The sequence below is a fragment of the Myotis davidii genome, unplaced genomic scaffold (assembly GCF_000327345.1).
Source record: "Myotis davidii unplaced genomic scaffold, ASM32734v1 scaffold135, whole genome shotgun sequence".
Taxonomy (NCBI): domain Eukaryota; kingdom Metazoa; phylum Chordata; class Mammalia; order Chiroptera; family Vespertilionidae; genus Myotis; species Myotis davidii.
This window is the reverse complement of record NW_006289813.1, coordinates 193599-213750: the sequence shown is the minus strand read 5'-3', so window position 1 is coordinate 213750 and position 20152 is coordinate 193599. Positions and strand designations below refer to the sequence as shown.

The window sequence follows — 20152 nt, the reverse complement described above, 5'->3', positions numbered from 1 at the left end:
AAAGACACCTGATTCTCTGATCATGGCCGGGGGGCAGGGCAAAGGCGGCCCCAGCTCCTCCCTGGGTTTCTAATCACTGTCAGTGGCAGGGGGCTTCTTCCTGCTTTCCCTTTCACCTCCCTGCATTGTGCCTACATATGCAACTTAACCACCATCTTGTTGGCAGTTAACTGCCAATCTTAGTTGGCAGTTAATTTGCATATAGCCCTGATTAGCCAATGAAAAGGGTATTGGTCGTACGCCAATTACCATTTTTGTCTTTTATTAGATAGGATTGGGGTGACACTGGTTAGCAAAATTATACAGGTTTTAGGTGCACAGCTCTACAACACATCTGTACACTGTATTACCCCAAGGCAAGTCTCTGTCCCTGTCCATCACCATTTACCCCCCTATTCCCTCCTCCATCCCCCAACCCTCACATTCAACATGCTGTTGTTGATATCCATGAGTTTTCTTTTTCTTCTTTTTTGCTCAGTCCCTCCACCCACAAGAACTTATTTTTTGCTCTTGGAGCTGTGGATTGGTTGTTGCAGCTCTGGCCTGAGCAGTGCATCAGGTTAGGTCTGTTTCTTTTTAAAATTTTTATTATTATTTATTGATGAAAGAGAGAGATTGATTTGTTGTTACAATTATTTACGCATTCATTGTTTGTTTCTTGTATGTGCCCTGACTGGGGATGGAACCCGAAACCTTGGTGTATCAAGAGGGCTTGTTCTGCTTGTTTCTTATGCTAGGACCCAGCCTGAAGGGGCAGTGGCTACTTGGGGAATGCTCCTCTCATAATGGAAAGTGGGGGCACAAGAGGAGAGTATGGCAACACTTTGTCACCCTTAAAGCCTCTGCTTGCATTTGGCACACTCACATTTGCTCACATTCCTCTGGACAAAAGAAGTAATATGGACAGACTCGTGGACTGTGGGGTGGGGAAGTATAATCTCACACTGAACCTTGGCAACGGTGAGAGGGGAGGAATAATTTTGAACAAGTAATACAGTTTACCTCATGGTCTAAGACCGTGGTCGGCAAACCGCGGCTCGCGAGCCACATGCGGCTCTTTGGCTCCTTGAGTGTGGCTCTTCCACAAAATACCACGTGCGGGTACGCACGTACAGTGCGATTGAAACTTTGTGGCCCGTGCGCAGAAGTCGGTATTTTGTGGAAGAGACAGTATTTTGTGGAAGAGCCACACTCAAGGGGCCAAAGAGCCGCATGTGGCTCACGAGTCGCGGTTTGCCGAGCTGGTTTGCCGACCACTGGAGATGGCTGCTTAGGCTCCAACTATTATGTCTGAGTTCCAAAAGGACTCATCTACTTGACTTCTTTTTAAGGAGCCTTTCTAGAAGTCATACTTTCTTCCTATATTTCATTGGTTAGAATTTAGTCACACAGCCACATGTCTACGCACAGGAAGGCCAGGATATGTTACTTTTCCAACTAGGCTTGTTGCCACCTTGAGTAAATAAAATTGGGATTCCATCATCCAGGAAAGTGGGAAAAATGAACATGGATAAACAGTTAACACTGTCTGCCACAGATAATGAATAGTTTGGAGAGAGTGGGTGTGTTCTTCTTAAGTTATGGTGGATGTTAAAATATTTCACTTAGGTGCAGCCGTATCTCCTGGGACCTCCATCTACAAGTAGTAAACTTTTAGTGCAAAAAAACTCATAAAAAGGGAACAAAGGTAAAGCCATGCCTTGGATGGGAGATGGCACAGAGGGGTCTTGGACACAATTCAGTTTCTCCCTACCTAATTTTCCTGGTTGTTCATGTTAGACCAGTAATATATACTGCCTCCTCTCACTTCTACCCACTGTGTGCTTCACACAGGCTTGAGAGTGACAGTTGTGTTTATTTACTTATTAAATATATTTTTATTGATTTCAGAGAGGAAGGAAGAGGGAGAAATAGAAGCATCAATGATGGGAGAGAATCATTGATTAACTGCCTCCTGCACAGGGCGCCCCCCACTGGGGATCGAGCCTGAAACCCGGGCATGTGCCCTGACCAGGAATCCTGGTTCACAGACGCTAGACTGAGCCGTGCGGGCTGGGCAGTTTTCTTTATTTTTTGTTTAGTGGGAGGCTAGCTTAGCTAGGGTAAAGATTACTTGCATAACCGGCTTTAGCTGCTATTCCAAATTGGGCAACGTTATTGGCTACAGTGATTGTACCCCTGGATTTGGGTACGATTTAAATAGAGGATTACTTGTCTTTGTATGTATGCAAATTGTTTTTCATCAGCTTTGAACCTGTAGTTTGTAAAGTTGGCAGGAGACTGGCAGGTAGGATGCCTGAGGGGGTTGGGGGTAGGGGAAAAATAATAAATAACTAAAGGCACACAAGAATCCCATAAGGCTCTAGAATTCATCAGTTCTCAACCTGTGGGTCGCAACCCCTTTGGGGGTCGAACGACCCTTTCACAGGGGTCGCCTAAGACCATCGGAAAACACATATATAATTACATATTGTTTTGTGATTAATCACTGTGCTTTAATTATGTTCAATTTGTAACAATGAAATTGGGGGTCACCACAACATGAGGAACTGTATTAAAGGGTTGCAGCATTAGGAAGGTTGAGAACCACTGCTCTAGATTTACCAGTACAGGGGAAGAACTTGCTAAAAGACACTGTGGGGATGCATTTAGCACTATGGGAGAAATATGGGGCAAACAAAACATTTCAAGACGAAAAAGATGGTAGAACTTGTATTTTAGAAAAGACTTAAGAAACATATCAGCTAATTGTGTGTATGTGGACCTCCCATAGGATCCTATTCAAATAAACAAACTGCAAAAAACAACTGTATCTGACAGTTGGGAAGATATCTTTTTTTTTTAAAATATATTTTATTGATTTTTTACAGAGAGGAAGGGAGAGAGATAGAGAGTTAGAAACATCGATGAGAGAGAAACATCGATCAGCTGTCTCCTGCACACCTCCTACTTGGGATGTGCCCGCAACCCAGGTACATGCCCTTGACCGGAATTGAACCCGGGACCTTTCAGTCCGCAGGCCGACGCTCTATCCACTGAGCCAAACCGGTTTTGGTGGGAAGATATCTTTATGAATTGGATATTTGAGGCTATTAATAGATTATTTTTATTTTATTTTAATTTTTTAAAATATATTTTTTACTGATTTCAGAGAAGAAGGGTGAGGGAGAGCGAGATAGAAACATCAGTGATGAGAGAGAATCATTGATTGGCTGCCTCCTGCACACCCCTCTTCCCCCCACCCCACTGGGGATCAAGCCTGCAACCTGAGCATGTGCCCTTGACCGGAGTCAAACCTGGGACCCTTCAGTCTACAGGCTGACACCTATCCACTAAGCCAAACTGGCTAGGGCAATATTAATAGATGATTGATAGGGATAGTGTTCCTCATCTTTCAGAGATTTGGAAATACTTATAGATCAGATGTTATGTCTAGGATTTTCTTCAGAATAATTTGAGGGCCATAAAGGAAACAACTTAGACCATATATGGATAATTGTTGAAGTGCATTGGGTACGTTTCATTATACTAGTCTTTTGCTATTGTATGTTTGATAATTTCCGTGAAAGGAAGTTAACAACAATGACAACAAACCACACTAAAGTGTTGCTGAACATGATAGTGAAACCTCTCCTCTCTTTAATTTGCTGTAATGTAACCCGTCTGTTCCTTTTTTTTCCAGTGCTGTTCAGTATGTCATAATGACTGGATGGATTTGCTTGGGAATTTGCTCCAAATGATATCACTGAAAACGACACATTTTTTTTCAGTGTTTTTTTTTCTAAGATAAAAACATTAATGATGATAGAGAGTCATTGATTGGCTGCCTCCTGCATGCCCTTTCCTGGGGATCGAACCCACAACCCAGGCATGTGCCCTAACCAGAATTGAACTGTGACCTCCTGGTTCATGGTTTGACAATCAACCACTGAGCCACACTGGCAGGGCCATTTTATTCACTTTTAAACAGACTAAGGAGAAGTGTTCCATGACCTCAGGAACTCTGTAGAAAATAGGAAATAATGGAACTATATCATAAAGATTGTAAATTCATCTAATTTTGAATAGCTGGAAAGCTGTTTAGCATTGTCTCATAAAGGGAATTAAATCACCAGATGTGTTAATCACATTATGAAGAACAAAATGTGTTAGCAGGTTAAACTCTGAATTTTCAAAAATAATTAGCTAAGTAAGTATTGTTTTAAAGTCATGTGCTTGTCAAACAAAACTTACAAAACGGAAGGTTGAAGTTAGTTTCCTCTGCTCTTTTCCTCGTCTCACTGTTTATATATTTTTTGTATACCACTCTAGAAAATTTCTAAACATATAATTTTATTCTTTTTTAAACATAAAATAGGATCCACTTTTCTAAACCCTGGGCTTTTTTTTTTAAAAGTGTAATTTGTCAGTAAACAAGTATTTCTGCATTGGTTAGAATCTCCTCAGAATAGGTATAGATGGGGCAGAAAAAAACAAAGATATCATTCTAACCTTTAAAAACGAAGGAATTTATTGATTTCAGAGAGGAAGGGGGAGGGAGAGAGAGAGAGAGAGAAACATCAGTGACGAGAGAGAGTCATTGATCGGCTGCCTCCTACACACCCCACACTGCGGATTGAGCCTAGAAACCAGGCATGTGCCCTTGACCAGAATTGAACCTGGGACCCTTCAGTCCGCAGGCTGACGCTCTTTCCATGGAGCCACACCAACTAGGGCTGACTTATATTTTTTAAAATAGAAAATGAAATAGAGATCAATTAAATTCAGTAGGTGTGTAAGGAAGAAAGATGTTAAAGTGAGTAGGAGTGGCCAGAAATGGTGTTGGCGATGAGATGGAGCATGTACTAGGCTTTATAAGGGGGTGCGATTTGGATAGATGGACCAGAGGGGATGGTGGTGGTGAAGAGCTTGAGCAACAGGCAGGAATTAATCTTTCCATACAACAGAATGGCCTAGCATGGAGACCACATGGATGGGCTGGCCCCGTGTGGAGAGTACATGCATGGGTTTGCACGTGATATTCTTCTTAACCCTTATCTTGGTAAAAAAGAGAATTGCTTTCTAATATTTCTCTCTTTCTTTGTTTCTGTTTTAGGAAAACTATGAACAGATGAAAGCACTAGTAAATGAACTCCATGAACGAGCACAGAAAATAAGACTAGGTACTTATTTTTTTAAAAAATATGTTTTTATTGATTTTAGCGAGAGAGGAAGGAAGAGGGAGGGAGGAACAGAGGGAGGGGGAGAGAGAGAGAGAGCGAGAGAGAGAGAGAGAGAGAGAGAGACATTGATGTTTGAGAGAACCACTGATTGGTTGTGTCCCACACACACCTGACTGGGGATCGAACCCGCAACCCAGTGCCCTGACCGGGAATCTAACTGGGGACCCTCAGGTACATGGGACGCTCAGCCATCTGAGCCACACCAGCCAGGGCGTAAACACTTACTTATTCTTCAGCTTATGCTGTTGTTAAATATAAAAGGCCAAAGTCAGAGGCAATAAGTATTTTTTTGAGATCCAAAAGAATAGCTATTCTGGAAGCACTGATTCAGGCCAAAATCCAAATAGTGTTCCAATTAGGAGGTGAAGACAAGGGTGTTTAGCTTTCTTAAATAGCTGAACATTTCATTAGACAAAGAGTATATTAAGTCCTGGCTGGGTGGCTTGGTTGGTTGAAGCATTGTCCCATACACCAAAAAGGTTTCAGGTTCGATTCCCAGTCGGAGCATATTCTTAGGCTTTGGGTTCAGACTGGTCAGGGTGTGTACCAGAGGCAACTGGTCAATATTTCTCTCTCACATCTTTGTTTTCTCTCTCTTTCCCCCTCTCCCTTTCCTCTCTCTCCAAAATCAATAAAACAAATCAACTTACCCTCTGGTGAGGATTAAAAAAAAAAAGAGTACATTAAGATGAAATTCTTGGGTAACAGTGCAAATAAACAGTTTGATCCTTCTGATCTATTGCCTTGATTTGCTGAAAGTGTGTTATTGACATTCCCATGACCTGGAGTCCAGCAGCCCTTGAGCTAGGTGAGGTTTGGAGTGCCTCTCACCTCAAGCAGCCTCAGCAGACTCTTCAATAATTGTAATTGTCTTTGTCTGGAACAACATTAGGAAACATCAAAGACATCTCTGAGTTAAGATACTAACAAAAGGGGACTTCATAATTGCAAAAGGAAGGCGTGCAACTCTCCTATTTGGAGCAGCCTCAAAAGTCTATGCATCATTAGATAAGTGTTGCTCTGCTAGCATGGAAGTCATTTCTAAAATAGTGCTGTTTACCTGGTACAAATGAAGATAGGGATTTTTCAAATTTCATGTGGCACAGTGCTAGGTATTTGTAGTAGGTATTTAATGAAGGTGGTTGAGATGAGGCCATGTTTCCAATGCCCAAGTTTCAGAGAAAGTACTGTTTTATTTAAGTAATTGCTAGTGAATTCTGTAAATGTATAATATGGATAGATTGATTTTGGTTTATTTTCTAAATTAAAAATTTCAATACAGTTGACATTCAATATTAGTTTTAGGTGTACAGCATGATAGTGAAACCTCTCCTCTCTTTAATTTGCTGTAATGTAACTTACGAAGTGGTCTGCATAATAAACTGGTACCCATCTGACACCATATCCTGTATAATAAAAGGCTAATATGCAAATTGACCAAATGGCAGAATGACTGGTTGCTATGACACACACTGACCACCAGGGGGCAAATGCTCAACACAGGAGCTGCTGAGCTGCAGTGATTTGGCAACTGTGGTTCTCAGGTGACTCACCTGGAAACAGAGAGGAGGGAGCCTGATTCCAGGGTGTGTCACCCTAGATCTGCTCTCTTGCAATGTGGGACCCCTCAGGGGATGTCAGAGAGTCAGTTTGGCCCGATCCCTGCAGACCAGGCAGAGGGACCCCACCAGTGCACGAATCCATGCACTTGGCCTCTAGTATAGCTATAATCAAACTAGAGGCCCAGTGCATGAAATTCATGCATGGGTGGGGTCCCTAAGCCTGGCCACTGATGAGGGCCTATTGGGCCCGTCTCGCCCAATCCATATTGGGGCTGAGCCAGCCTTGGGGGGAGGGACAAGGGGAGATTGGCTGTGGGAGCACACTGACCACCAGGGGGCAGCTCCTGCGTTGAGCGTCTGCCCTCTGGTGGTCAGTGTGCGTCATGTTGACTGGTCGTTCGGTCCTAACGGTCGCTTAGGCTTTTATATATATAGATAATATTGTAATAGGGATAGACATTAAAAAACCCCCAGAAATGCCTGTTTATTTACTTTAGAAAACTGTCAGTTTGTAAGTTGAATGAATGATTGAAAAATACGCCTTTTCTCACAGGATATGTTGAACTTTTAAAAGCTCTATATTGTGGACTAAGTGTTAAATATTTTTCTGGCATTAAGTTGTATGGAGACCTTATTATTGCATATCAGTCTAATCTAATCCTGTTTTTATTATAGGAGGTAGTGAGAAAGCCAAAGAACGCCACACATCGAGAGGAAAACTGTTAGCCAGAGAAAGAGTCGATGGCCTTCTGGACCCAGGGTTGGTATATACCCAAGTGCCAACTCAGTGCTTTCTATTCCATGGGACTTTCTTAGACACCCCTGTAAATAGATGATTTTAAATTCTGGTTCTTATTGTAAGATTCAACAACAAATGTTTATCGAGAGGCTACTATTCTAGGTGCTACTGATATGTCAGTGAACAAAATAGACAAAGATCCTTACCACCTGGAGTTTACATTGCAGCAGGAGTGAAAATAAATGATAAATGTCATAGTTTTATATTTTGTTAGAAGGTGGTAACTGCCACGGTAGGAAGGAAAGGTAGACTAGAGAAAGGGAGAAGATGAAGGTTGAATTGCAGTTTTACTGTAAATGAGGTGGTTAGGATAGGTCTCATTGAGAAGGTGGCATTTGAACAAAGATTTGAAAGAGTGAAGAGAGAGAACCCCAAACATAACTGGGGAAAGAGGGTTGCAGACAGAGGAGCAATGGCCAGTGCAGAGGCCCTGAGGCGGGAATGTGCTGGATGTTCTGATCTGCTCCAGGAGCCAGGAGACCAGTGATTGGGGTGGAGGGAGAGTAGTAGAAATGGAGTCCAATTCCGTAAGACCTTGTGGCTAGGATAAGAATTTCAGCTCTTACCTTGAGAGAAATGGGAAGTGTTTGTGGGGTTTTGAATGGGGAACTATTATAATCTATTTGACTTATGTTTGAAAAGACTTATTCTGGCTGCTGTTTTGTGAGTGCCTGTGGGCAGCAAGGGTGGGAGCACCAAGGCCAGTTCGAGAGCGATTGCAGTGATTCAAGAGAGACAAGATGGTGACTTGGACTAGGGTACTGGTAGTGGGGATGATGAGAATGTTAGTTTCTGGGTTTGTTGTCAAGACAAAGCTAACCCAACAGCGTTTCCTGAAGGATTGGATTAGGTGGATGTGGAGTTGGAGAGAAGGAAATAAAGACTCCCAAAGTATATTTTGTGACATGCTGCGTGCGCGCGCGCGCACACACACACACACGGACACACACACACACTCTCTCTCTGGAGACAACACTGCTAATACCTAGCATATAGCCATCTAGACCAGTGGTTCTCAACCTTCCTAATGCCGCGACCCTTTAATACAGTTCCTCATATTATGGTGACCCCCAATTTCATTGTTACAAATTGAACATAATTAAAGCATAGTGATTAATCACAGAAACAACATGTAATTATATATGTGTTTTCCGATGATCTTAGGCGACCCTTGTGAAAGGGTTGTTCGACCCTCAAAGGGGTCGCGACCCACAGGTTGAGAACCGCTGATATAAACCGTTTTCAAAAATATGTGTATTAGACATAATTTTTTTTAATTTTATTTTTTTTAAATATATTTTATTGATTTTTTACAGAGAGGAAGGGAGAGAGATAGAGAGATAGAAACATCGATGAGAGAGAAACATTGATCAGCTGCCTCCTGCACATCTCCTACTGGGGATGTGCCCGCAACCCAGGTATTATATCTTAAACATTTAAGTAAGAGCTAGAATAAAACAGTGGTTAAAAACAAACAAACAAAAACTGTGGTCCCAGATTGGTTATTAAAACCCAGCTCTGCCACTTACTAGTGACTTAGACAAGTGACTTAATCTCTGTTTCAGTTTCCTCATCAGTTAATGGGATTATAAGGATCCACCTGAGAAGGTAGTTCTTAGGAGTAAATGAGTGAGGTTTCTGAAAGTCCTAGAAGACAGCCTGGCACATAGTCAGTACTACATGTTTTAGGTGCTATGCTCTTTCTATAATAATAAAAAACACATTTGTAAACTTCTTTTAAAATAAGTGCCTAGTGTTCTATTGTATGGCTATACCATATAAACCCCCAAAATTTTCACACTAGATTTTGTTTTAAATATTCTTTTTGTAAATTTTATATACAATATGCATATTTGAAACATTGGATCATTAAAGAAAAAAACCTTTTTTCCCCCCCATGTGTAACTCTTTAAATATGCTTTTTAAAAAAATGACATTAATTCAGGGAACATCCTTTTTTCCTCTCAGGTCTCCATTTCTGGAATTATCCCAGTTTGCAGGTTACCAGTTATATGATAATGAGGAGGTCCCTGCAGGTGGCATCATTACAGGCATTGGGAGAGTATCAGGGTGAGTATTCTATTTACACTCAACATCAAGGGTCAAGAACATTAACCAGGCACGGGCATCCAGCACTCACAGCTTTGCATATTAGCATGCAAATTTTATGCTATTGATATTATTTAGGACTGAGGCTTCCTATGCAGATTCATTTATAGAGCGTTAGAGACAAAAATTAAAGGGGGGAAAATCTTAGCTTATAGAATAGAAACCAGGAATGTCTTCAGCCAGCTCTGCAACAATGGTGAATGGCTATAGCTGCACCTTCCCTGAAGGCACAGGGCTCTGATGAGAAGGTGGAGGAACACATACCAATAACCAGCATCTGAATCAAATGTACTTGTATTGGGCTCAGAATCCAGTTGCTTGAGGTCAAAGCTGAGCTTTGCCAGTGGCTTGATCTTGGGCAAGTTATTTACTCCCTAATCCCCACTTGTGTGGTTTCCCAGCCTCCACAGGTGATCTCTTCAGATCTAGCTGTTCTCTTCACATCCACTGTTTAGAGGAGTAGCTCTCTAAGTGTGGTCCTCAGGTAGCATCAGCATCACCTAAGAACTTTGTAGGAAATGTAGATTATCAGGTTTCTCAAGAGATACTAAATCTAATCTGGAGGTGGGGCCCTGCAGTCAGTGTTCTCAAATGTTAGACTGTGGACTTAGGCGATCCAGTTGCTAGATGTTACATGTATTTGTGTATGTTTATGTATAATCTCACATTTTGTGCAAAGTTACCATGCCAAGCACTATAGTAAACACTTCCCACTGATGTGGTGTTTCAGTCTTTACCATAGCTCTGTGAGAATGGGTATTATTATTGTCATAACTATTCTGCAAATAAGGAAACTGGGGTTTAGAGAGTAAATAACTTGCCCAAGCCACCGGCAAAGCTCACCTGTGACCTCAGGCAATTGGATTCTAAGTAGTTTCCTTAGCCTGCCATCTGTGTTCACCATCCAGGTCCTTGTGTTATTAATGGGCTGAGGTACCCAACAAACTGGTTTTGGTGAGAAAAGGTATTATAGGTGACCCTTTGTAGTATACACTGGAGGCCCGATGCACAAAATTTGTGCAAAGGTAGGCCTTCCTTCCTCTGGCTGCTGGCACCAGCTTCCCTCTGGCACCCGGGACCCGGGCTTCCCTTGCAGCCCTGGTTTCGTCTGGAAGGTCGCCTGGAAGGACATCTGGTCTAATTAGCATATTACACTTTTATTATTATAAAACATGCTGTTTTAAAGATTACATCTGTTGTTTCTTTAAGTAAGATGAATGTTATATTTTAAACTTTTGAGTTTTATAGAAAAGCATATGTCAGTAATGTTGAAAACATGACCTTTGAAAACATGAAAAATAAATAAATATTGATGGGTCAGTTTTTATTTTTGCAAATTACTTTCCTAAAAGGAAATTTGAAGGTTAATTATGAGGGATTTTCTTACTCTTGAGACTTGGATTTTTTGGTGGGTGGGTGGGGCTAATATGCAAATTGTCCCCTTGACTGGGAGTTCCACTGGGAATTCAACCAAGAGTTTGACCAGGGGGCGGGGCCGGCCCACCAACCGCCCACAGCTCCTCCCCCCAATTGTCTCTGCCCAATTGGCCCCGATTGGGATGGGCCAGAACCCACCCATGCATGAATTCATGCACCGGGCCTCCAGTTATTATTATAATTATCTTTTTAGGACCCTTTCATTCAAATAACCATTATGAAATGTTGCTTAGGTTGTTAGTTTTTCACTACTAATATAAGACTGATGACTCTTGTTAAAAGTGATCATTTTCCATTATATAAATGAATATGTGAACTGTGATTAAAGCTTGCTTTTATATCTTTAGATTGTCTACTAATGACTGTCATTGGTCGTAGGTACTAGAAGTTGAAGATGGCATAGGAGTATCTTGGATGTTTTGTAATTGTCCTTTAATTGTGAATAAATAAATCTCTCATATTCTCTTTCCAATGAAATTTCTGCCTTTCAGAGTAGAATGCATGATTGTTGCCAATGATGCTACTGTTAAAGGTGGTACCTACTACCCAGTGACTGTAAAAAAACATTTACGGGCACAAGAAATTGCACTGCAAAACAGGCTCCCCTGCATCTACTTGGGCAAGTAACTATTTTTAGCTGGTAAAATATTTTACTGTTTATATGACATTATCAATGAGTGTTTTAAAAAACGATTGGTTTCTCCCACAATTACAAAAGAAATGCATGTTTTGGCTGGGAACTCTGGGAGAAAATGTAAATAAGAACTACCCATAATAACATCACTGAGGAATAGCCTCTGACAGTATTTTGGTTTATGCCAATTTTTTCTCTTAACGTGTGTGCTTTTTTTCCTTCTATACTAGTATATTTTGTTTTTCTGTTAACCCTAATGGGTTCAAACTATGAAAAAACAATAGCTAATATATTTTGATTTCTTGAGTGTGAATTACTATGTTAAATGCTTGAGTATGTATATAGTTTTTTTAAAAAAATTATTTATTCTATGGACATGGACAACAGGGGGATGGGAGCATGAGTGTGGGGAGGGGAGGTTGGGGGTTAATGGGGGGATGAGGACAAATTTGTAATACCTTAACTAATAATAAAAAAAAATAAAAAAAAAGAAGGCTAAAAAAAAATTTATTTATTCTAATCCTGGCCAGGGTGGTTTAGTTGGCTGGGTGTCATCCCGTGCACCAAAAGGTTGCTGGTTTGATTCCTGGTCAGGGCACATGCCTGGAATGCAGGCTTGATCCCCGGTTTGGGGTGTACAGGAGGCAGCTGATCGTTGTTTCTCTCTCACATCTATGTTTCTCTCTCTCTCTCCCCCTCTTCTTCTCTCTTTAAAAAAATCAATAAACTATTTAAAAATTTTATTGATTTGAGAGAGAGAGAGAGAAACATTGGTTTTTTGGTGCTACTTATTTATGCATTCATTGGTTTATTCTTGTATGTTCCCTGATTGGGGATTGAACCCACAAGGCATATCGGGACAATGCTTCAACCAATTGAGCTACCTAGCCAGAGCCTTGTATGTATATAACTTGAGCAGATAAAATTTAAAGAAATTTAATTTTAGTTTTTTTACAATTTATTTTTATTTTTCAATTACAGTCAACAAACAATATTATATATTAGTTTCAGGTCTGCAACATAGTGATTCAACATTTATATGCCTTATGAAGTGATCACCCGATTAAATCTAGTAAGGAAATGTAATTTTCAATGAAAGTACATTTATATTTAAAATTAAAATACATTTAAATCTATGGATATTTCAAAAAGAACATAAAAGCAAGGCAGTATAAAATTGCTACTTTCTGGATATTGGTTTAGTTTAGTAAAATGCCAAGATATATTGTTTATTTATGTGAGTATTTGAACAGATACTGATGTGGATATTTTTTTTCTGGGAAGGAGAATTTGCCTGATGTATATACTTTGTATATATATATATATATATAACACAGCAAATTAGGTCCTATTGCTTGCAGGTGCTCTGCCAAACACTCTAGGGCAGTGATGGCGAACCTTTTGAGCTCAGCGTGTCAGCATTTTGAAAAACCCTAACTTAACTCTGGTGCTGTGTCACATATAGAAATTTTTTGATATTTGCAACCATAGTAAAACAAAGATTTATATTTTTGATATTTATTTTATATATTTAAATGCCATTTAACAAAGAAAAATCAACCAAAAAAATGAGTTCGTGTGTCACCTCTGACATGCATGTCATAGGTTCGCCATCACTGCTCTAGGGGGTCCAGGGAAGAGTATTATGTTGTCCTTGTCTTCAGCCCACTTGTAATGATTGGAAATAAGATATAATGTATCAAATAATAATAAAGTACTTTTTTATAGTTGTAGGCAAGATTAATAGGTATGGGACTAACTAACTTTTTGTGTTTCTACTATGTACACTCACAGTATGTTTTGAACTAAGTATTTCACACATTATTTCATGCCATCCCAATAAGAACTCTGAGGGATAGTTATTGTTATCTTCATTTTACAGGTGAGGGAACCGAGGCATAGAATGAGTAGGAAGTACACCTGTGATCACAAAACTATGAAGTTACCAAGCTGTTTTGAACTCAGCTGATATTCTTATCCACCACTCTAATCTGCAGTGAAAACAGTACTAGAAGGTGCAATATATGATAAATTGTCACAACTTCTTTAGGTGGTTTTTGTGTTAGTTAAAAAGAGGGAAAGACAGTTTCTTAGCTGAACTGGTTAAGCTTGTACAGTGTTTGTGGGGCTTTAGCTGGTCCTCAAAGAAGAGAGCACACTACACATTTCAAGTGGAATTTGGCACAGGGTAGGAGAGCCTAATGGATTTGAGGAAAACAGTGAATCCTTTTGACTGCATTGGGGGATTGGAGAAAGATGCTGTAGAATATTTTAAAAAGACATTTGTGAATGTGATTAAGAAATGATACTGTCATTGATACTAATGTTCCTGTGTGGAGCACATGTTGCTCATAGAGATGTACTTATTTCTTTCATTTCCCTTTTCTTCAGTTGATTCAGGAGGTGCCAACTTACCTCGACAAGCAGAAATATTTCCAGATCGAAATCACTTTGGCCGCATATTCTATAACCAGGCAATTATGTCTTCTAAAAATATCACACAGGTAATTTATCATTAATGAGACGTGTTGCTTTTTGCTCTAAATGACTGCTAACTAGGCACTCTGAGATGACTTAAAACTAGTGAATTCAGAATTTAGTCTTTTTCTACAGAAAGTATCTTAAGGTTACCTTCAGTCAGATTCTCCTGTTAATTATGGGAATATACTATTATTGTAATAAAGTTTTTAGAAAGAATGGGCACTGAGTAATTTTTTTTAGAACTGTACTCTGGAGAAACTAGTATATGTATGAGGAGACATGTGTAAGAAAGTTTATTGTAGCATTGTTATAGCAAAAGTTGAAGAGCAGTGTAAATGATCACTAATAGAAGATTAATAACAAATTTTAACTGTTAAAGTGAATGAACTAGAATTTCATGCATCAACATAAATAAGTCTCAAAAACATTTTTAATAAAAAATAGTGGACTACATATACAGCCAATTGCTATATGTGTAAAGCTTAAATACATCAAATAATACTATTATTTATGTCTAAACACATACATGTGAATACTTGGCTTTGAATACACAGACTTGGCTTTGAAACAGTGGTCACCTTTGAAGTGGGAGGGAAGAAAAAGGGGTCAGGTAGAGGCTTTAATTATGTGTGGAATATTTTATTTCTTTAGAAAAGAACCTGAATTAAATTTGGCCAAATGTCAAGAATTATTAAGACTTGGTATTAGGTGAAAGGATATTTATTTTATTATTCTGTAATCTTTTTGCATGTTTGAAATACTTCATTATACTGATGATACTCCTTTGTTTAGGTTTTATTGGATTTCTTAAGTTTGTAGTATTTTTATTAATATTCTAATTAGTCTTCACTTGCAATTACATTTCTTCTTTTTTATTTTCTATCAATAGATTATTTTATTATTTATTATACTAGATGCCCAGTACATGAGTTCATGCACAGGTGGGGTCTGGCTGGCCCACCCTAATGGGGGCCGGGGCTGCCTGGGCCAGCAGGGGAGGGGGGACTGTGGGAGGTTGGTGGCTGGGGGGAAGGGCCGTGGGCGGTTGGCCAGCTGGACCTGCCCGATAAGAGTGGGGAGGTGGGGCTGATTGGGGCCACAGTGCATGTGTGGGAGGTTGACAGGCCAAGTCCGCCCCCGATTGGGGTGGGGGTGGGCCGATCGGGGATGGGTGGCTGGGGGGCAATCAGGGGCAACGCTGGCCAGGGGGAAGGGGCCACTGGCACTTGAGAGGAGCAATCGGGGTCCCGATCGGGCTGGGTGACCACTGCAGTGCACATCAGAGCAACCGGTCCTTCCTGTCCTTCTGGTTGTTCTGCCGTTTGGCCACTGGGTTTTTCTATATAGAGATATTTTATTGTTATGTAGTAACCTTACCTATCTGTATGCTTTATTTATCAAAATAGAAAATTCAGTTTTGCTCAGTTTTGCATAGATGGCTTTTCCATTATCTGGTATGAAAATCTTAATGGGATCTTTTGTTTTATAGGGGGAATTAGCCCATTTAACCTGGTATTATAACTTCTATAGCTTTACTAACCTTGCATTAACTAATGCAGCCCTAGTTTCCTAGGGCTGCTGTAACAAAGTACCACAAAGTGTGTGGCTTAAAAATAACAAATTTATTCTCTCAAGTTCTGGAGGCTGGAAGTCTGAAATCAAGGAGGCGGCAGAGTCATGCTCCCTAAACGGCTCTACGGAAAATCTGTTCCTTGCCTCTTCAAGTTTCTGGTGGCTTGAGGCATTTCCTTGCCTTGAGGTTGCATGATCCAATCTCTGCATAGGTCTTTCTCCCAACCCCCAGCCCCCAATACAAGAGAAAGTTTATAAAGTCACAGAGGTAGAAAAAGTGAGCAAGCTGGACTGCATGGGCTCAGGAAGCAAGTTACAGAGGCAAAGGAAGGGCCCTTGGAGATTGAAAAAGAGAGTGAGAGAAGTTCTTCACTTGGTTTTCTTTTCTATGTGTTTTCTTCTCTTCTCTGTCTTATAAGGACTCCTGTGATTGGATTTCAGGTCCACTTGGTTAATCCAGAATGATTTTATCTCAAGATTCTTAATTATACCTGCAAAGACTCTTTTTCCAAATATAGTCACATTCCTAGCTTCTGGGGTTTGGGTGTGGATATACCTTTTTGGGGGCCACTATTCAACCCACTGCAGACCTCTTGGCTTAACTGGGAAGGATTCAACCTCTAGCTCACACACATGGTTGTTGGCAGGATTGTTCTTTGCAGGCCTCATTGTTTCTTACCAGCTGTTGGCCAGAGCCCTTTCTAGGTTTCTTCCCACATGGGCTTCTCCATAGAATATCTTCCCCTGTGTCAGCTGGCTGCAGCAGAGGGAGCAAGCAAGTGGGCAAGAGAGAGAGTGCCGGCGAGAGGGAAGACATAGCATCTCATAACTTGATCACAGAAGTGACACTTGACATTTGATAGGACAAAGACATCAGCAGATCCATTATACACTCAAGGGGACAAGGTAACAGAGGATGTGAATACCAAAGTCAAGAGTTTGGGGACCATTATTAGCTGGTGTCAGAGAAGTAGATAGTTGATTTCCTTGGTTTCAGAGGTACTGTGCAGAAAATGCATCTGAAGTGCTCTTAGGAATATGGTAAAATTCCCTAATGTAGATGTGCTAATAGTTTGCCAGCTACTCACTTGTGAGACTTTTCTACTAAATTGGTAGATCTCCCCTCTTTCAGCCCCACATGGCATGATGGCAGTCAGTTTGATTTCCCTCACTGTTTTTATTGTTTCTGTTATTATTATTTGGCAAACTAATTCCTCTTTGTCTCCTCCACCCCCACCTCTATACTTGCTGGCAGTACTGCTCTTTTCTTTCCTTTTGTTCTTTGGTTGTGTTAATGGAACCCTGTTGTGCCTGTTTAGATCTATGTGACTTACTTTTGAAAAGTGTCCTCTTTTTAGATTCTTACATCATTGTAACTCTTCTCTACTTCCTTGACTTTTTTTAGTAATGAAATAGTTTGAATGGAATCTGGTGTTCCAGTACAAAGAACAGGCTGACTAAGTGAAATCATGTCCCTTGCTCCTGATTGAACCTTGAAGAAAATGCCCATAAAATATTTCAGACATGCACAAAGTACAAAGAATAATGGAACAGAATACTCACCTATCCTCAATTCAGATATATGAAGTGTTAACATTTTCTTATTATTGCCTTAGATTTTTAAAAAATTTATTTATTGCCCTAGCTGGTTTGGCCCAGTGGATAGAGCATCAGCCTATGGACTGAAGGGTTCTGGGCTCGATTCCAGTCAAGGCACGTAGTCAAGGGCACGTACCTCAGTTGCAGGCTCAACCCCCAGTGGGAGGTGTGCAGGAGGTAGCCGATCAATGATTGTCTTTCATCATTGATATTTTTCTCTTTTCTTCTTCCTCTCTGAAATAAATCCTATATAATAAAAGCCTAATAAGCAAATCAACCGAACAGTGAATGACTGGTCGCTATGATGCGCACTGACCACCAGGGGGCAGATGCTCAATGTGGGAGCTGCCTCCAGCCCACAGGCTGTCCCTAGGCCAGCCAAGGCAGATGCCAGCAGGGGCTCCCTGATTGCCCTGCCAGTCACCACACAGGTTGGCCCTGATCACCAGCCAGGCCTAGGGACCCTACCCATGCACAGATTTTGTCCATCGGGCCTGTAGTAAAAGAAACAAACAAACAAATAAAAAACAAACAAACATACTGACCCCCCCCCCCCAAAAAAAAGAACTTACTTATTGATAATTCATTTACCCATTCAAAATACTGTATTGAAGCATAGATGGACCTGGAGAACATTATGCTAGGTGAAATAAGCCAGTCAGAGAAAAAACAAGTACCATATAACTTCACTCATGTGGAATTTAATGAACAAATTGAACTACCAAGCAAAATAAAGATAGACTCATAGAGAGCAGGCAGACAGCTCTGGTGGGGAGGAGGGTGTGTGTGTGTGTGGGGGGGGGCGTGGAGAGATTGAGCAATAAAACCGAAAAACTTGTGGACATGCACAACAGTGTGGTGATGGCGGGGGAAATAGGAGTGGGTGGAGATGGAAGAGGGCACAGAGGTGATAATAGTGATGGGAAAAATAAGTAAATAAAAATCAAGTTTAAAAATAAAAACATTTGTATTGATGGACATGTTGGTTATTTGCATGTTTTCACTATTATGAACACTGCTACATGAATGTTTTTTTGTAGACTCACAGGCATGAGTGTTTCTAGCCATAGATATTTTGGAAACAAACTGTTGGGTGATTGATAAGTAAAAACAATAAGTGATAAACATTGTTGTAATATGGTGACAGAAATATTGCAGACATTTTAAATAACATACATGAAATAGGGAATTCTGTCTTTTTGTGCCAGCCATTTAGATGAAAAATGTTGACTTTTGCTGCCTTCTATTTTTGGATTAATACTAGTGGTTTTTTTTCTTCTTCAGAACAGATATTGTATGACCATAAGGAAAACTGGTGGAATATTGGAATTAGTAGCAACATAGAATAATTAAAGAAAATATCTATTACGTACTTTTCTTATTTTTCTTTGTGATATTACTTATTTGTATCTAGGGGTAATTGCCAAACCATATTTATTGTTCATTGTGTCATACTAATATCTAAGAAAGAATATTTGTATTATGGAAAAATTTAAATACATACGAAAGAATAATGCTGTGAACCAGACTGTATGCATCACCCAGCTTCAACACAATTGACTTTCTTTTGAACAAGATTTTCAACTGTGATGCTAACGTTAGTTTTATATTTAGAATGTATCGTATGCGGGGTAACACACAGTATTAACAACACTCATTATTTCAGTTTTCCTGTGAGGTTAGTGGCAATTGTTTAGAGAATGTATTAGTTTTAAAAATTATCCTATCATACAGTTTTGCCAATTTTTGGGTGAATTGTGAGTTCTCCATTAGTAGTTTAGGCTAATAGTCTACCTGGCCATTCTTTGATAGGGAGATTATCCATAAACTTTGTAAAAGTGTGACATAAGCCCTTCAAAATGCTTTGATACAAGGAAACTATTACAAATGTTTATAGGACCCTACTTTTATTTTTTTAAATATATTTTTATTGATTTCAGAGAGGAAGGGAGAGGAAGAGAGAGATAGAAACATCAATGATGAGAGAGAATCATTGATAGGCTGCCTCATGCACGCCCCCTACTGGGGATCGAGCACCCAATTTGGGCATGTGCCTTGACTGGGAATAGAATCTTGATCTCCTTGTTGTTAGGTCCACACTCAACCACTGAGCAACCCTGGCTGGATATAGAGGACTCCACTTTTAAAATGAAGTACAGGGACCAGCTAGTAGTATGCCCTGGTGCTGCAACATTTATGGGACTATAGATCCAGAGACAGTATAATTCACTGTTTGGGCTCTACTTGATGAGTTTCATATATGCTTGGGTTCCAGATAGCGGTGGTCATGGGCTCCTGTACAGCAGGAGGTGCTTACGTGCCTGCAATGGCTGATGAAAACATCATTGTACGCAAGCAGGGTACCATTTTCTTGGCTGGACCACCCTTGGTAAGAACATAGTTTTGATTGGTTGAAGTAAAATATACATAGTATAACATTTTCCATTTCTACCATTTTCAGTATACAGTTCTGTGGCATTAAGTATATTCATTTTGTTGTGCAGCCATCACCACCATCCATCTCCAGAACTTTTCATCTTTTCCCTTCCAGCTATCTCTTCTTCCAGCCCAACCCTCAGTGCATACATGACCCCCAAGGGTGGGCAACCTCCATGCCAGATGGGGAGTAGGCAAGAGACTAACACCAGGGGTGGGCAAACTTTTTGACTCGAGGGCCACAATGGGTTCTTAAACTGGACCGAGGGGCCGGAACAAAAGCATGGATGGAGTGTTTGTG

General features: G+C 40.3%; 1 protein-coding gene across 1 annotated transcript in view; it reads left to right on the top strand.

Moving 5' to 3' along the window:
* MCCC2 (methylcrotonoyl-CoA carboxylase 2) overlaps nucleotides 1-20152 on the top strand; it is a 54180-nt gene that overhangs the window by 2046 nt on the left and 31982 nt on the right. Inside the window, exons 2-7 of the mRNA XM_006762374.2 lie at nucleotides 5096-5162; nucleotides 7460-7544; nucleotides 9552-9653; nucleotides 11621-11748; nucleotides 14155-14267; nucleotides 19691-19804. Coding sequence (XP_006762437.1) covers nucleotides 5096-5162; nucleotides 7460-7544; nucleotides 9552-9653; nucleotides 11621-11748; nucleotides 14155-14267; nucleotides 19691-19804 — 609 coding nt within the window. The remainder of the gene's footprint in view (nucleotides 1-5095; nucleotides 5163-7459; nucleotides 7545-9551; nucleotides 9654-11620; nucleotides 11749-14154; nucleotides 14268-19690; nucleotides 19805-20152) is intronic.